Genomic DNA, 12,647 nt, shown 5'->3' on the forward strand with positions numbered 1-12,647 from the left:
ACTCATTTAATTCCATGGGACAAGATAAAAGCAAGGTAGCATTTGATTTTCAGTTTGGATGGTGATGGTGCACATCACTCGTGGCCTTATGAACCAAAAATAGAACTCAAAGGGATCGCTACAATAGAGGAGTAGCCCCAGGCGATAGAACCACAGGAGCCTCTCTGATTGGTTGGTGATGTCATTAGTGTCACTGCTGTTTAAAGACTCCAGTACATGTGGATGGGACTAGGAGGGTGACAGTTGAGGCCTTAAAACGAGAGTATTTCTCAAACAGATTATCATGGTCGGTCCGTCTGTCCCTCTCATTAAATAACTATTGAAGCTCTATGTGTCATTTACCGCTGATGAACTGACAGAGTAAAAATGCTTCGGCGTTAGAGTTCTGTCCCTTCTTTTTCTATGTCTAATTCCATGCAACACTTATCATCACAGTTGTTAGGTTAAAGAAATGGAAAATAATATTACTGATATATAGTGCTCTCTTGAAGCTGTTGTCCTACCTCATCATTTTTGGTGAACCGTTGGGTGAGTTCCTTGTGTCTCCATTACGTTGTTTCTTTTTAGGCGACAGTGTCGAATACTGCTCCTCTTCGACTGCAAGCACAGACAAGAGTGTGAGGAACAAAGGAATGGCTGAGTAAAAACACTTATAGTAAATCCTACATGTACTGTATGTACTGTAAGTAACAACACCAAGACAACACAATCAGTTCAAAAGTCAGAGAAGATCCCAAAGAGAGAGGTTAGAATAACAAATGGGAGACCAGGAGGTGAGAAAGGAGTGAGGAAAGGGTGAGGTGGGGTAAGGAAAAGACAGGAGGGCACATGGTATGCAAGTACAACCTGACATGTTTGACATCAGTCCAAAATGCAGGTGCACATTGTCCGTGTGTGTGAACATAATGATCCAACATGCTGTAGTGCCATCCCCATCATGCTGCTGAAATAATGTATCACTGACTTACTGTAAAACTGACTTACTGTAAAATGTAATTTCTGTAAAACAGACTTACTGTAAAACGTTGATAAGTGCTCATTTGAGCTCTTACTGTAGCTTTCATACTGTGCATAGAATATTATATGACAAAAATGGTACAATACAGTACTGTACAAGAATCCCCATAAAAACCAAGCCCACACTAGAAGGGCAATTACAAATGATACCTTCTCTTTTCCTTGTCAAACGTTTCTACATGTATTTCTTGTTCACATTCTTTAGAAATATACAAATTGTAATTATCCTCATAAAGCAAACCATTTCTGAATCATTGTAGTTTAAAAATGCAGTATGGAATCAACCCATAGAATTAGCTAGGGCTCGATTCAATCCATAGCGTAATAGAAATTTAAAGGCAATGTTCCCGAGTTAGCGGAGACTGCATTCACAGTAAACATTGCATATGTCCGCTTAATCGGAAATCAATCGTGTTATAGTGCTGAACTTCTGCAATACGGATTGAATCAAGCCCCTAGTATCACTAAGAGGGTGTGACTGACTGTAACACATGCATTAACCCAGTATAGGCAAATATTATTTAAAATTCCATATGGCCATGTCCTATTAGCGACTACTCATTATATTAGAAACACTTAAGATGCTTCTACTGCCGGCTATGAAAATCACTCACAATGTTCGTTCATCTAATTAAGATAATAACGCATAAATATCACGGAGATGACATCGGAAATATGGCCCCTTTGTTCCAATGTCTGAATGCATCTGAGGTGGCTGGTCTTTAGTTTCCTCTTGTCTCGGGGCCTGACGACATTGACTGCGATGCCCTTGGCTCGTGTAATTAGGTTTGTCTGAGTGCCAGTATGATTTATCCACAGCTCAGCTTCCCCTTGGACATTGTCTTTTAACACTACGTGAAACTACATGCACTGACCCAGGCTCTTCTCTTTGCGGAAAAATAAATTACAAGTTTCACCCTCGAGTAGAAATTAATTTAGCTGATATCACATTTATACACAAAAAAAGAAAGAAAAAACAGCTGTTGAGTGAAAATAAAATTGAAGAAAAACAGCAAGCTTCTAACTAAGACTGTTACTAAAATCCTCTCATTGCATGTTAGTGTTTCTATTCACTTATCTTTAACACACAACTAGCCATGTTAGCAGCCATGTTGAGTTATAACGAGTTAGATATACAAAACCAGGATAATATCCCAAATGGCACCTTATTCCCTATATAGTGCACTACTTTTGACCAGGGCCCATAGTAGTGCACTAGGGAATAGGGTGTCGTTTGGGACACACACAGACAAAACCAGGAGAAGCAGCTAAGTGGTTTTAAATGGTGTTTCAGACTGTCAACATGACACAACGTGTTTCAACCTGACCTTCCTTTACAAAGGAATCTAGAATGTAACTCCTACATTCAAATGAATAACATCTCAAATATCATGGTCCTTTGAAGTTGGGCTACACGTTCAATTGCAACGCTGCTGGCATGTCTACCTACGACAGCATAATGGAAACAGGGACGAAGCACTGTAAGTAAGGGGCTTTCAGCAGAGTGGGATGTTGTTCACCCACACACAGACACACATACACACTGCTGGAGATGGCTGGTCGTTTGTTCACATCTTCCTCAGTCAGTTGGTTCAATATTTAATAGCTCCCAGCTGACAGCTGCACACACTGGGTCATTAGTAAGGAATGCTACACATGCAACCACTCCACTCCACCCCAGCAGTACAGCAGCCTTAGCTTCAGTCACAAACACATGTGTTGTGACGTTAGCTGTTGTGCAGGGCCTAGCTAGCCTAGCCACACCGTGCCGCACAGAGGCGAAACGCAAAGGGGGCTTGCAACCCCTCCACTAGAGCCTAGCAACAGCCTCACTCACAAACACATGCGTTATGATGCTAGCTAGTATTGTTGAGCCGGGCCTAGCTAGCCTAGCCACACCGTGCCGCAAGGAAGGGCAACACGAGGGGGCTTGCAATCTCTTCATTCAACCCCAGCCTCGGTCTCAAACACATGCACCTGTGTGTTGTTATCTAGTAGTGGTGAGCAGGGGCCTAGTTACTGTTGCCTAGCTAGCCACACCATGCTGTGGTTCTATGTGAGAGGGCTTCTTACATGTACAGTGTCTCATATTGAGCAGGGTGGCATTACTAGAGTGACTGGGCTGGTATCTGTATTTCACTGGCAGGCTGCGTGCCCTCAGGAGCCTGCTGGCCTCCTCTGCTGCCAGCCCCCCTGGACCACCTGGTCCCCTCGCCACCTCGACCAGCTCTCTGGAACCCAGGAGGCTACGCCTCAGCACTGAGGGCCCCCTGGAAGGCTGCAGGCTTCCTTTACGGTTGTTGACTAGAGGAACTGACCCAGAGCCGGACCCAGAGCCAGGCAGTACTACTCCACTGTGGGGCGTTGCTACTTTATGGTGGGTCGCGTTGGCCGTGGAGTTGTGGTTCAATTTAATAGATTTGTTCTGATAGGTTGACCTTTTGATAAGGGTGTTGTCTTTAACTGCCAAATAGAAAATAATGAAAATTAGCAAATAACAATAATCACAGTTTATGAAATGTAGTTTGTCCTCAAATGAGTAACTATGGGGTTGATTTTAAATTTCTTTAATAATGGGTTGGATATCAGTGGATTTTTTTGTTGTTGTTCACAGTCGTGTCATTCATTATTATTTTAAGTACGGGATATGGCACAAGAATACTAACAGTTAAATAATTAAGGATCTCATTGTTATTAAACACCACTTAACCAGTAGACTCTTAAAATGAAATGTTAGATATGACATTTACTTTGATATTCATAATAAACATGAATTAATTAAGCAGGGCTTTCAGGTGTTACTTGGATTGTTGTACGATAAGAACAACGGCATGACAACGGACATTTACAATCAGTGTCTAAAAAGGAAAAATAGCATAATGCTGAATGAGGAAGAACTAAACGTAGTTTATCACAATAAATCTAATAAATCAACTATTTTAATCCCTAATCAAAGCTGTTTATTTGTTTATTTACTTATCTAATTTCCTAGTGTTTAAAATAGACAAAAATTCTAAATATGACTCAAATCTAACAATACCATCAGGAGGAAGATATTTCCACCTCGCCCAAAGCTAGCTGGGAACAGAAGCCAGTGAAGCCAGGGTGTAGAGATGATTATTTAACTGGTCAGCTGTCTAATACATTACCGTCCCAGCCCCAAACCTCCTGCATTCATCTGTCCCACGTCAAACCCACACAGCTTTACAGCAGGGACAACACATTGTGGCAGATGGGCTGGCTATCTAGGACCAATGATGTTCAGTGCATTCTGAAAGGCTGAATACTTATGTAAGTATGGTATCTGTTTTTTATTTGTAATAAATTTGCAAACACTTCTAAAAACCTGTTTTTGCTTTGTAATTATGGGGTATTGTGTTTAGATTGGTGAGGATGTTTAATACATTTCAGGATAAGGATGTAACGTAACAAAATGTGGAAAAAGTCAAGGGGTCAGAATACTTTCCGAATGCACTGTAAAATATTTGCCCTGGATTGCTGATTCCATGTATTGGCCATTTAGAGCCTTTGAAGACACCAGTCGGTATTGGCACTACCCAGTAGGAGCAGTCCTCCATAGGACATTAATGTAATTCTACAGTATTTTAATTAAATGTTTCAAGGATGTACATGTATTTAAATATTTGTGTTGTTGTAGTGGGGACAGTAATATTAGTAACCTCAAAATTATACTTTAAGGAAAAGGATAAAATAAAATAAATTAGCTCACAAAACATAATTGAAAGTACGCATTAAGCTGTCTGTAATAGAATTCACTTGGCAAAGATGAATATAGTCATTGACAATGAGAACACATAATCTTCTACATTATTTAGGAGGGGTATAGTGCAGTGAGAAAATATTACTATAGACCATCTACAGAGTTGAGGGCCCTAGACAATGAATTATACATACACTAGATGACTGATAGGGGGTGCTGTGTTGAAACCACTGTGCCTCCATCTTTCCAGTCCCCCACCACTGTTAAACATTTTTAGGAAGCTATAGCTATAGCTTCCAAAATAACATTTCTATAGCTTCCTAAAAATGTTTAACAATGGTGGGGGACTGGAAAGATGGAGGCACAGTGGTTTCAACACAGCACCCCCTATCAGTCATCTAGTGTATGTATAATTCATTGTCTAGGGCCCTCAACTCTGTAGATGGACTATAGTAATATTTTCTCACTGCACTATACCCCTCCTAAATAATGTAGAAGATTATGTGTTCTCATTGTCAACTCCCCCCCCCCCCCCCCCCCAATGAAAACAATTGATCCAATAGCTATTTCCAAGCGCTCTTGAAATTCTCCAGACATAAGTGTTATCTGAGAACTAGAGTGCTATACTCTACAGTCCAGTGAACTCCAGAGATACCTTAGAGCCGTAGCACCATCTACTGCTCAAATTACAACTAATACTTCATGAAACATATAGTATTGGAATATAAAACTGAAAAACAGGTATCGGTCTGTACTTTCCACAAATAAATATTTTTAAATCAATAAATAAAGTGATACAATAAAATGTCAAAGTTAATTTGCCTCATGTACCATGTTAGGCTTACTGTACAGCAATGTTTTTATCACAGGGCAACATCAGACAGACACAAGCCCCCCTCCCAAAGATACACAACCCAGTCCAGAAGGACATACTACATAGTCGCTTTATTAACGTCAGTGGTTGAGGATGTGGGATTATTGAGCAGTGAAACACAGGAGTGGCTGACAAGCAGGGTTGAGGTAAAAAAAAAAGATATATATTTTATTTTCTTTTTTTTTACCTTTATTTGACTAAGCAAGTAGTTAAGAACACATTTTTATTTTTATTTAATGCAGTCAATCCAGGAAGTAAATAAAAAAGAAAAAAAAAAGAAGAAGAATTCCAATTCCAATTGTTCTCCCATTAGAAAAATAACAATGGAGGAAAACTGGAATTGTAATTTAAGTGTACTTCCTGAATTAATGAAATTAATTGAAATGGAATTGACCCCAACCCTACTGACGAGCAAACAGGAAAATATGAGGTAGACACAGTCAGAAGGATGGCGGCAGGGAATGGGCAGGGGACTGGGATTAATGACTTAAGAAACAAATAAAAACATAAATTGAAATCAAAACTTACTTGATTTGATATATCCGTTATAGTTATTTTTTGCTGAGAAAAATGCAGATACAATGAGAGGTTACAGGGTTGTTGCAATGAGAGCAAATTATATAGGATAATAATACAGGTTAAAACTGAAGGATACAATGTTGGTTAGAAAGCCGCTGTTGGGTTGAATCTCTTTAAGACACCACTGAACTGTGGTGTGCCTTGAAGACCATATAGACAAAGCAATGGAAAATAGAAAAAAAATATGAAGAAAAATAAGAATGTTTCAATGATTTGCGGTGATGCCGTCAGCAAGCTGAAATGATGAATGGTTAACTTAAAATGATAAACCGTATTGTTACAGCGCAACGTAAATGTAGTTACTGCATATACAGTACAGCATACATTGATGACAGAGGCCTATAGCAGAATGGTCTACATTTACAAAGGAAAGGTTTTCCCTACTCCCCGGTAGGGATATCCCCGGTTCCACAGGATTGCCTGGGAACATCTGGATGCATGGAAGTTACTTTCTGTGAGTCAGTGATTCGGCTTTTGGACCCAGAGAAAGTACATGTTCATAAGTACCTTACGCATTGAATCCCCATTCCTGTATAGTACAATATAAAGGTCAGGCTTTGGGCTAAAGGCAGGACTGTGACAGGACATGTTCAACCAGGGAGCATGCTGGTTCTGGCATCTGTCGCCTGCGATCGGCCGGCACAGGACTAAGAGACTAGCATCTGTCCCCCAGCGAGGGGGGGGACGAGAGGGACCGAGAAATGGGGAAAGAGGGAGAGAAGAGAGGGAGAGGAAGGGAGAGAGAGAGGGGGCCCTGGGGGAGGAGAGAGAGAGATGGGGAGAAAGGAAGTGAGGGAGAGGAAAGGAGAGAGAAAGGAGGAGAGAGGGGGAGCAAGGGTGCTCTGGGTTGCCTAGTGGTTAGGAACTGTCACCCTGAGTTTCATGACAACCGGTAGCACTCAAAAAAAAAAAGAAAATGCAAACATAATTTCCATGTCAGCCCGCGTAAGTCCCTGCCCTCAGCATGCCGCACACCGTGTAGACAGCGACTCTGGAGTATTCTCTGCTATCTTATCCATGCAGCCAGACTACAGCTAGTCAACTAACTGGTCACATCCACAACAGCCCTGGAAGACATGATGCAGCTGGAGGGGAGAGGATAGCCCCAGAGATGTAACTATGTGCTGCAGATCTGCTTTTGATTAAAAGACGTTTGCTTAGATAAATTTGGACTGACTTAATATATCAAAGTAACATGTAACACATTGCATATTCTGCTCTTCTCAGGACTTATTTTCCCCCGACACAAACAACAACATGCACTAGTGTCGAGTGATGATGTCATGCGCCGACACCTCAGAGAGATATAAAATGCCTGAGTTATCAGGAACAAAGCTCCCTTGGCTCCATGTCTGTATCTCTGTCTGTAGGGGCCTAAGTTACCAGAGACAAAGCTCCCTTGGCTCCATGTCAGTGTCCCTGTCTGTAGGGGCTTGTTTCTTGGCAGGGTGGGTTGTGTGTCTTACAGCCCCGGCTCTTAAAGCATCTCAGTGATGAGTGATCCAGGTCACTAGTAAATGTACCACATAGGCCACAGCATTATGAAACCCTTCAACAATGTCCAAATAAGAAAGGCAAGGAGAATTGGTTATGTCCATCCAAAATATCTAAATATTATTTAACATTTTGTCAATAAACTCAGCTTATTCAAATGTAAGAGATGTACTGTAACCAACTAAAAACATTTCATAATTCAATAAAATAACGATACATCATTTCATACCCATCTTGAAAGAATCCATATAAATTACACATTTTTAAAACAACAACAATAAAGCCGTAAATGATCTGACGCTAAAGTAAAACCAAAACACAAACTATGAAGAAACATCAGCACAACACACGCTAGACTAACATAGCATGCTCTAGAAGACAACTACCATCTTCACTAGTAGCAGGACAAAGACACTACACAATACCTAAAATCATAACACGAATATCCAACAACATCAACAATTACGCCAGTAGCTAACAAAAGTGCCATATTTAAACTATCGATTCCTTTTAAACCATACAGAAAACAAACGAGCCAGACTTTGTACCACATGAACATACATACAGTGAACATCACGAACATGGATAACACATGCTGTGTCACGTTGACAACTTACAGGCACTTAAAGTGGTTGAGCAATCATTAAGAGAGACAGGAGAGAGAGGGAAGCCACGTTGCTGAAGGGTGTCCTTCGTGTTACTATCATGATGCACATTGGCTGACATGCAAGAGCAGTCACACTCTGAATGGCCGCAATCAAAACAACATGCCAGCATCATTCTCTTGTAGACGGACATCTTGGCTACAGTCATGGGACGGTAGGGTGGTTGGTTGGTTGGATGGCAGGATGAGAGGAGGAGAGGAAAGGCAGCAGGTTAATGGCAACACAAGGTTATTCTGTACCTAGGGAGGAGGATGGGGCTAGGGAATACTTGGGAAGGGAGTAGCTGGGGAGTCAGACTCGAACTACCACATCGCTGACTGGTACTACTATTCTATAATCTAAAACTGACCAATGTAGCTAAATCCTACTGTGGGCTTTAGTTTGAAAACATTCATTGATGCTAACTTGTGTTCTTATGCACATAAAATGAGGATCTTCAGTCAGTAGCTATCTTCTGAGACTAGTGGATGTAAATATCAAAGGGTCAATGATGACACTCAAGGTCATGGATGATAGATGCCCTGAGGTGAAATACACTGTACTCAATACTTGCATATAAAAGGTGAGTGGATGGGCTACTGTATTCGTTGTGTAGTGTATCACAGTTATACACAGTTATAGTATCACAGTTACACCAAAGGTATATCACATGATATAGTATGCAGCCTAAAGGTTTAAATAAAACAGTTTGCTGGTTTTGTGATGAACATGAACTGTAAGCATTTGACAACCCAAGCAAAGCAGGACTGTGGAATCTCAATGTTATGCCAAAAGCTATAACGCTACAGTATATCTTTGTCATCTTGACATAGATCCTCAGAAAAGTTCACATGATGTAGCCACTGGATGAGATGTTAGCCACATACAGTACAGTACACACGTAAGAGGATGGGACTGGGTACTGGTTTGGCCTCAATGGGAAAGAATTGGGTTCACTTTGTTGGATTTGTAAAAAGTGAAGGTGTAGTGACTTTTGGGTAGAAAAAAATGGCACTTTCAGATTTCAAATGGTAGGGTGTTGTAATAATTACTAGTTTATAGAGTTTGGAGGACATCTGGTGGTTAGTTGCAGTAGAACTGCTTCTTTTTCTACAGAAGTCAAATATGTATCATGTAAACATCACACTCTAAAAAAAGGTTATTGAGGGGTTCTTTGTCAGGTGTGAGGGTGATAAGCGTAACATTTTTTTTTTGCATTTCAGGAAGGGTTCTTTACTGCTGTGATGGTTGTGAAGAACCATCATGTTCTTTCCCCCCAACATGAATGCCTTTATGCCATGAAGCAATACACTGTTAAAAAGTTACTCTAATTTTTACTTATTCCGGGGGTTTTCTTTATTTTTACTATTTTCTACATTGTAGAATAATAGTGAAGACATCAAAACTATGGAATAACACATGGAATCATGTAGTAACCAAAAAAAATAGTTAAGCAAATCAAAATATATTTTATATTTGAGATTCTTCAAAGCAGCCACCATTTGCCTTGATGACAGCTTTGCACACTCTTGGCATTCTCTCAACCAGCTTCACCTGGAATGTATTTCAATTAGCAGGTGTGCCTTGTTAAAAGTTAATTGGTGGAATTTCTTTCCTTCTTAATGCGTTTGAGCCAATCAGTTGTGTTGTGATAAGGTAGTAGTGGTATACAGAAGATAACCCTATTCGGTAAAATACCAAGTTCATATTATGGCAAGAACAGCTCAAATAACCAAAGACAAATGACAGTCCATCATTACTTTAAGACATGAAGGTCAATCAATCCGCGAACATTTCAAGAAATGTGAAAGTTTCTTCAAGTGCAGTCACAAAAAACATCAAGCCCTATGATGAAACTGGCTCTCATGAAGACCGCCACAGGAAAGGAAGACAAAGAGTTACCTCTGCTGCAGAGGACAAGTTCATTAGAGTTAACTGCACTTCAAATTGCAGCCTAAATAAATGCTTCAGAGTTCAAGTAACAGACATCTCAACATCAACAGTTCAGAGGAGACTTCGTGAATCAGGGCTTCATGGTCAAATTGCTGCAAAGAAAACACTACTGAAAGACACCAATAAGAAGAAGAGACTTGCTTGGATAAAGGAACAATAGCAATGGACATTAGACCGGTGGAAATCTGTCCTTTGGTCTGATGAGTTCAAATTTTGATTTCTGATTCCAACTGCTGTGTCTTTGTGAGACGCGGAGTAGGTGAACGGATGATCTCTGCATGTGTGATTCCCACCGTGAAGCATGGACGAGGAGGTGTGATTGTGTGGGGAGGCTTTTGTGGTGACGCTATCTGTGATTTATTTAGAATTCTAGGCACACTTAACCAGCATGGCTACCACAGCATTCTGCAGAAATACATCATCCAATCTGGTTCGTGCTTAGTGAGACTACCATTTGTTTTTCAACAGGACAATGACCCAAAACACACCTCCAGGCTGTGTAAGGGCTATTAGATCAAGAAGGAGAGTGATGGAGTGCTGCATCAGATGACCTGGCCTCCACAATCACCAGACCTCAACCCAATTGAGATGGTTTGGGATGAGTTGGACCTCAGAGTGAAGGAAAAGCAGCCAACAATTGTTCAGTATATGTGGGAACTCTATCAAGACTGTTGGAAAAGCATTCCTCATGAAGCTGGTTGAGAGAATGACTGCCTCTCCTGGTTGACTGCCTCGCCTGGTTCACCAACTACTTCTCTGAGTTCAGTGTGTCAAATCGGAGGGCCTGTTGTCCGGACCTCCCCCTCTATGGGGGTGACACAGGGTTCAATCCTCGGAACAACTATTTTCTCTGTATACATCAATGATGTCGCTCTTACTGCTGGTGATTCTCTGATCCACCTCTACGCAAACGACACAATTCTGTATACTTCTGTCCCTTCTTTGGACACTGTGTTAACAAACCTCCAGACGAGCTTCAATGCCATACAACTCTCCTTCTGTGGCCTCCAACTGCTCTTAAATGCAGGCAAAACTAAATGCATGCTCTTCAATCGATTGCTGCCCACACCTACCCACCCGTCCAGCATCACTACTCTGGACGGTTCTGACGTAGAATATGTTGACATCTACAAATACCTAGGTGTTTGGTTAGATTGTAAACTCTCCTTCCAGACTCACATTAAGCATCTCCAAATCCAAAATTAAATCTGGAATCGGCTTTCTAATTCACAACAAAGCATCCTCATGCTGCCAAACATACCCTCGTAAAACTGACTGTCCTACCGATCCTTGACTTCGGCGATGTCATTTACAAAATAGCCTCCAACACTCTACTCAGCAAATTGGATGCAGTCTATCACAGTGCCATCCGTTTTGTCACCAAAGCCCCATATACTACCCACCACGGCGACCTGTATGCTCTCGTTGGCTACACCACCCGATGTCACAGGAAGGCCATAAAGATCATCAAGGACATCAACCACCCGAGCCACTGCCTGTTCACCCCTCATCCAGAAGGCGAGGTCAGTACAGGTGCATCAAAGCTGGGACCGAGAGACTGAAAAACAGCTTCTATCTCAAGGCCATCAGACTGTTAAACAGCCACCACTAACATTGAGTGGCTGCTGCCAACACACTGACACTGACTCAACTCCAGCCACTTTAATAATGGGAATTGATGGGAAATGATGTAAATATATCACTAGCCACTTTAAACAATGCTACCTTATATAATGTTACTTACCCTACATTATTCATCTCATATGCATATGTAACAGTACAACTTTAGACCGTCCCCTCGCCCATACCCGGGCGCGAACTAGGGACCTTCTGCACACATCAACAGTCACCCTCGAAGCATCGTTACCCATCGCGCCACAAAAGCCGCGGCTCTTGCAGAGCAAGGGGAACTACTACTTCAAGGTCTCAGAGCAAGTGACGTCACTGATTGAAACGCTATTTAGCGCCCACGCTAACTAAGCTAGCCGTTTCACATCCGTTACACTCACCCCCCTTTTGACCTTCCTCCTTTTCCGCAGCAACCAGTAATCCGGGTCAACAGCATCAATGTAACAGTACAACTTTAGACCGTCCCCTCGCCCATACCCGGGCGCGAACTAGGGACCTTCTGCACACATCAACAGTCACCCTCGAAGCATCGTTACCCATCGCGCCACAAAAGCCGCGGCTCTTGCAGAGCAAGGGGAACTACTACTTCAAGGTCTCAGAGCAAGTGACGTCACTGATTGAAACGCTATTTAGCGCCCACGCTAACTAAGCTAGCCGTTTCACATCCGTTACACATACGTATATACTGTACTCTATATCATCGACTGTATTCTTATGTAATACATGTATCACTAGC

General features: G+C 41.6%; 1 protein-coding gene across 8 annotated transcripts in view; it reads right to left on the bottom strand.

Moving 5' to 3' along the window:
- Positions 1-12,647, bottom strand: part of LOC100301649 (calcium-activated potassium channel subunit alpha-1a) — a 208,215-nt gene that overhangs the window by 31,354 nt on the left and 164,214 nt on the right. For 5 of the 8 annotated variants that reach the window (XM_090217363.1, XM_090217362.1, XM_090217365.1 and 2 more), the window contains 2 exons: positions 6,141-6,173; positions 504-597 (listed from right to left, as the gene is read on the bottom strand). In XM_090217363.1, coding sequence (XP_090073489.1) covers positions 504-597; positions 6,141-6,173 — 127 coding nt within the window. The remainder of the gene's footprint in view (positions 1-503; positions 598-6,140; positions 6,174-12,647) is intronic. The other 3 variants (XM_021581139.3, XM_021581136.3, XM_090217368.1) reach the window with 1 other exon arrangement.

The sequence above is a fragment of the Oncorhynchus mykiss genome, chromosome 23 (assembly GCF_057628025.1).
Source record: "Oncorhynchus mykiss isolate SJ-2025 chromosome 23, ASM5762802v1, whole genome shotgun sequence".
NCBI classification, from domain to species: domain Eukaryota; kingdom Metazoa; phylum Chordata; class Actinopteri; order Salmoniformes; family Salmonidae; genus Oncorhynchus; species Oncorhynchus mykiss.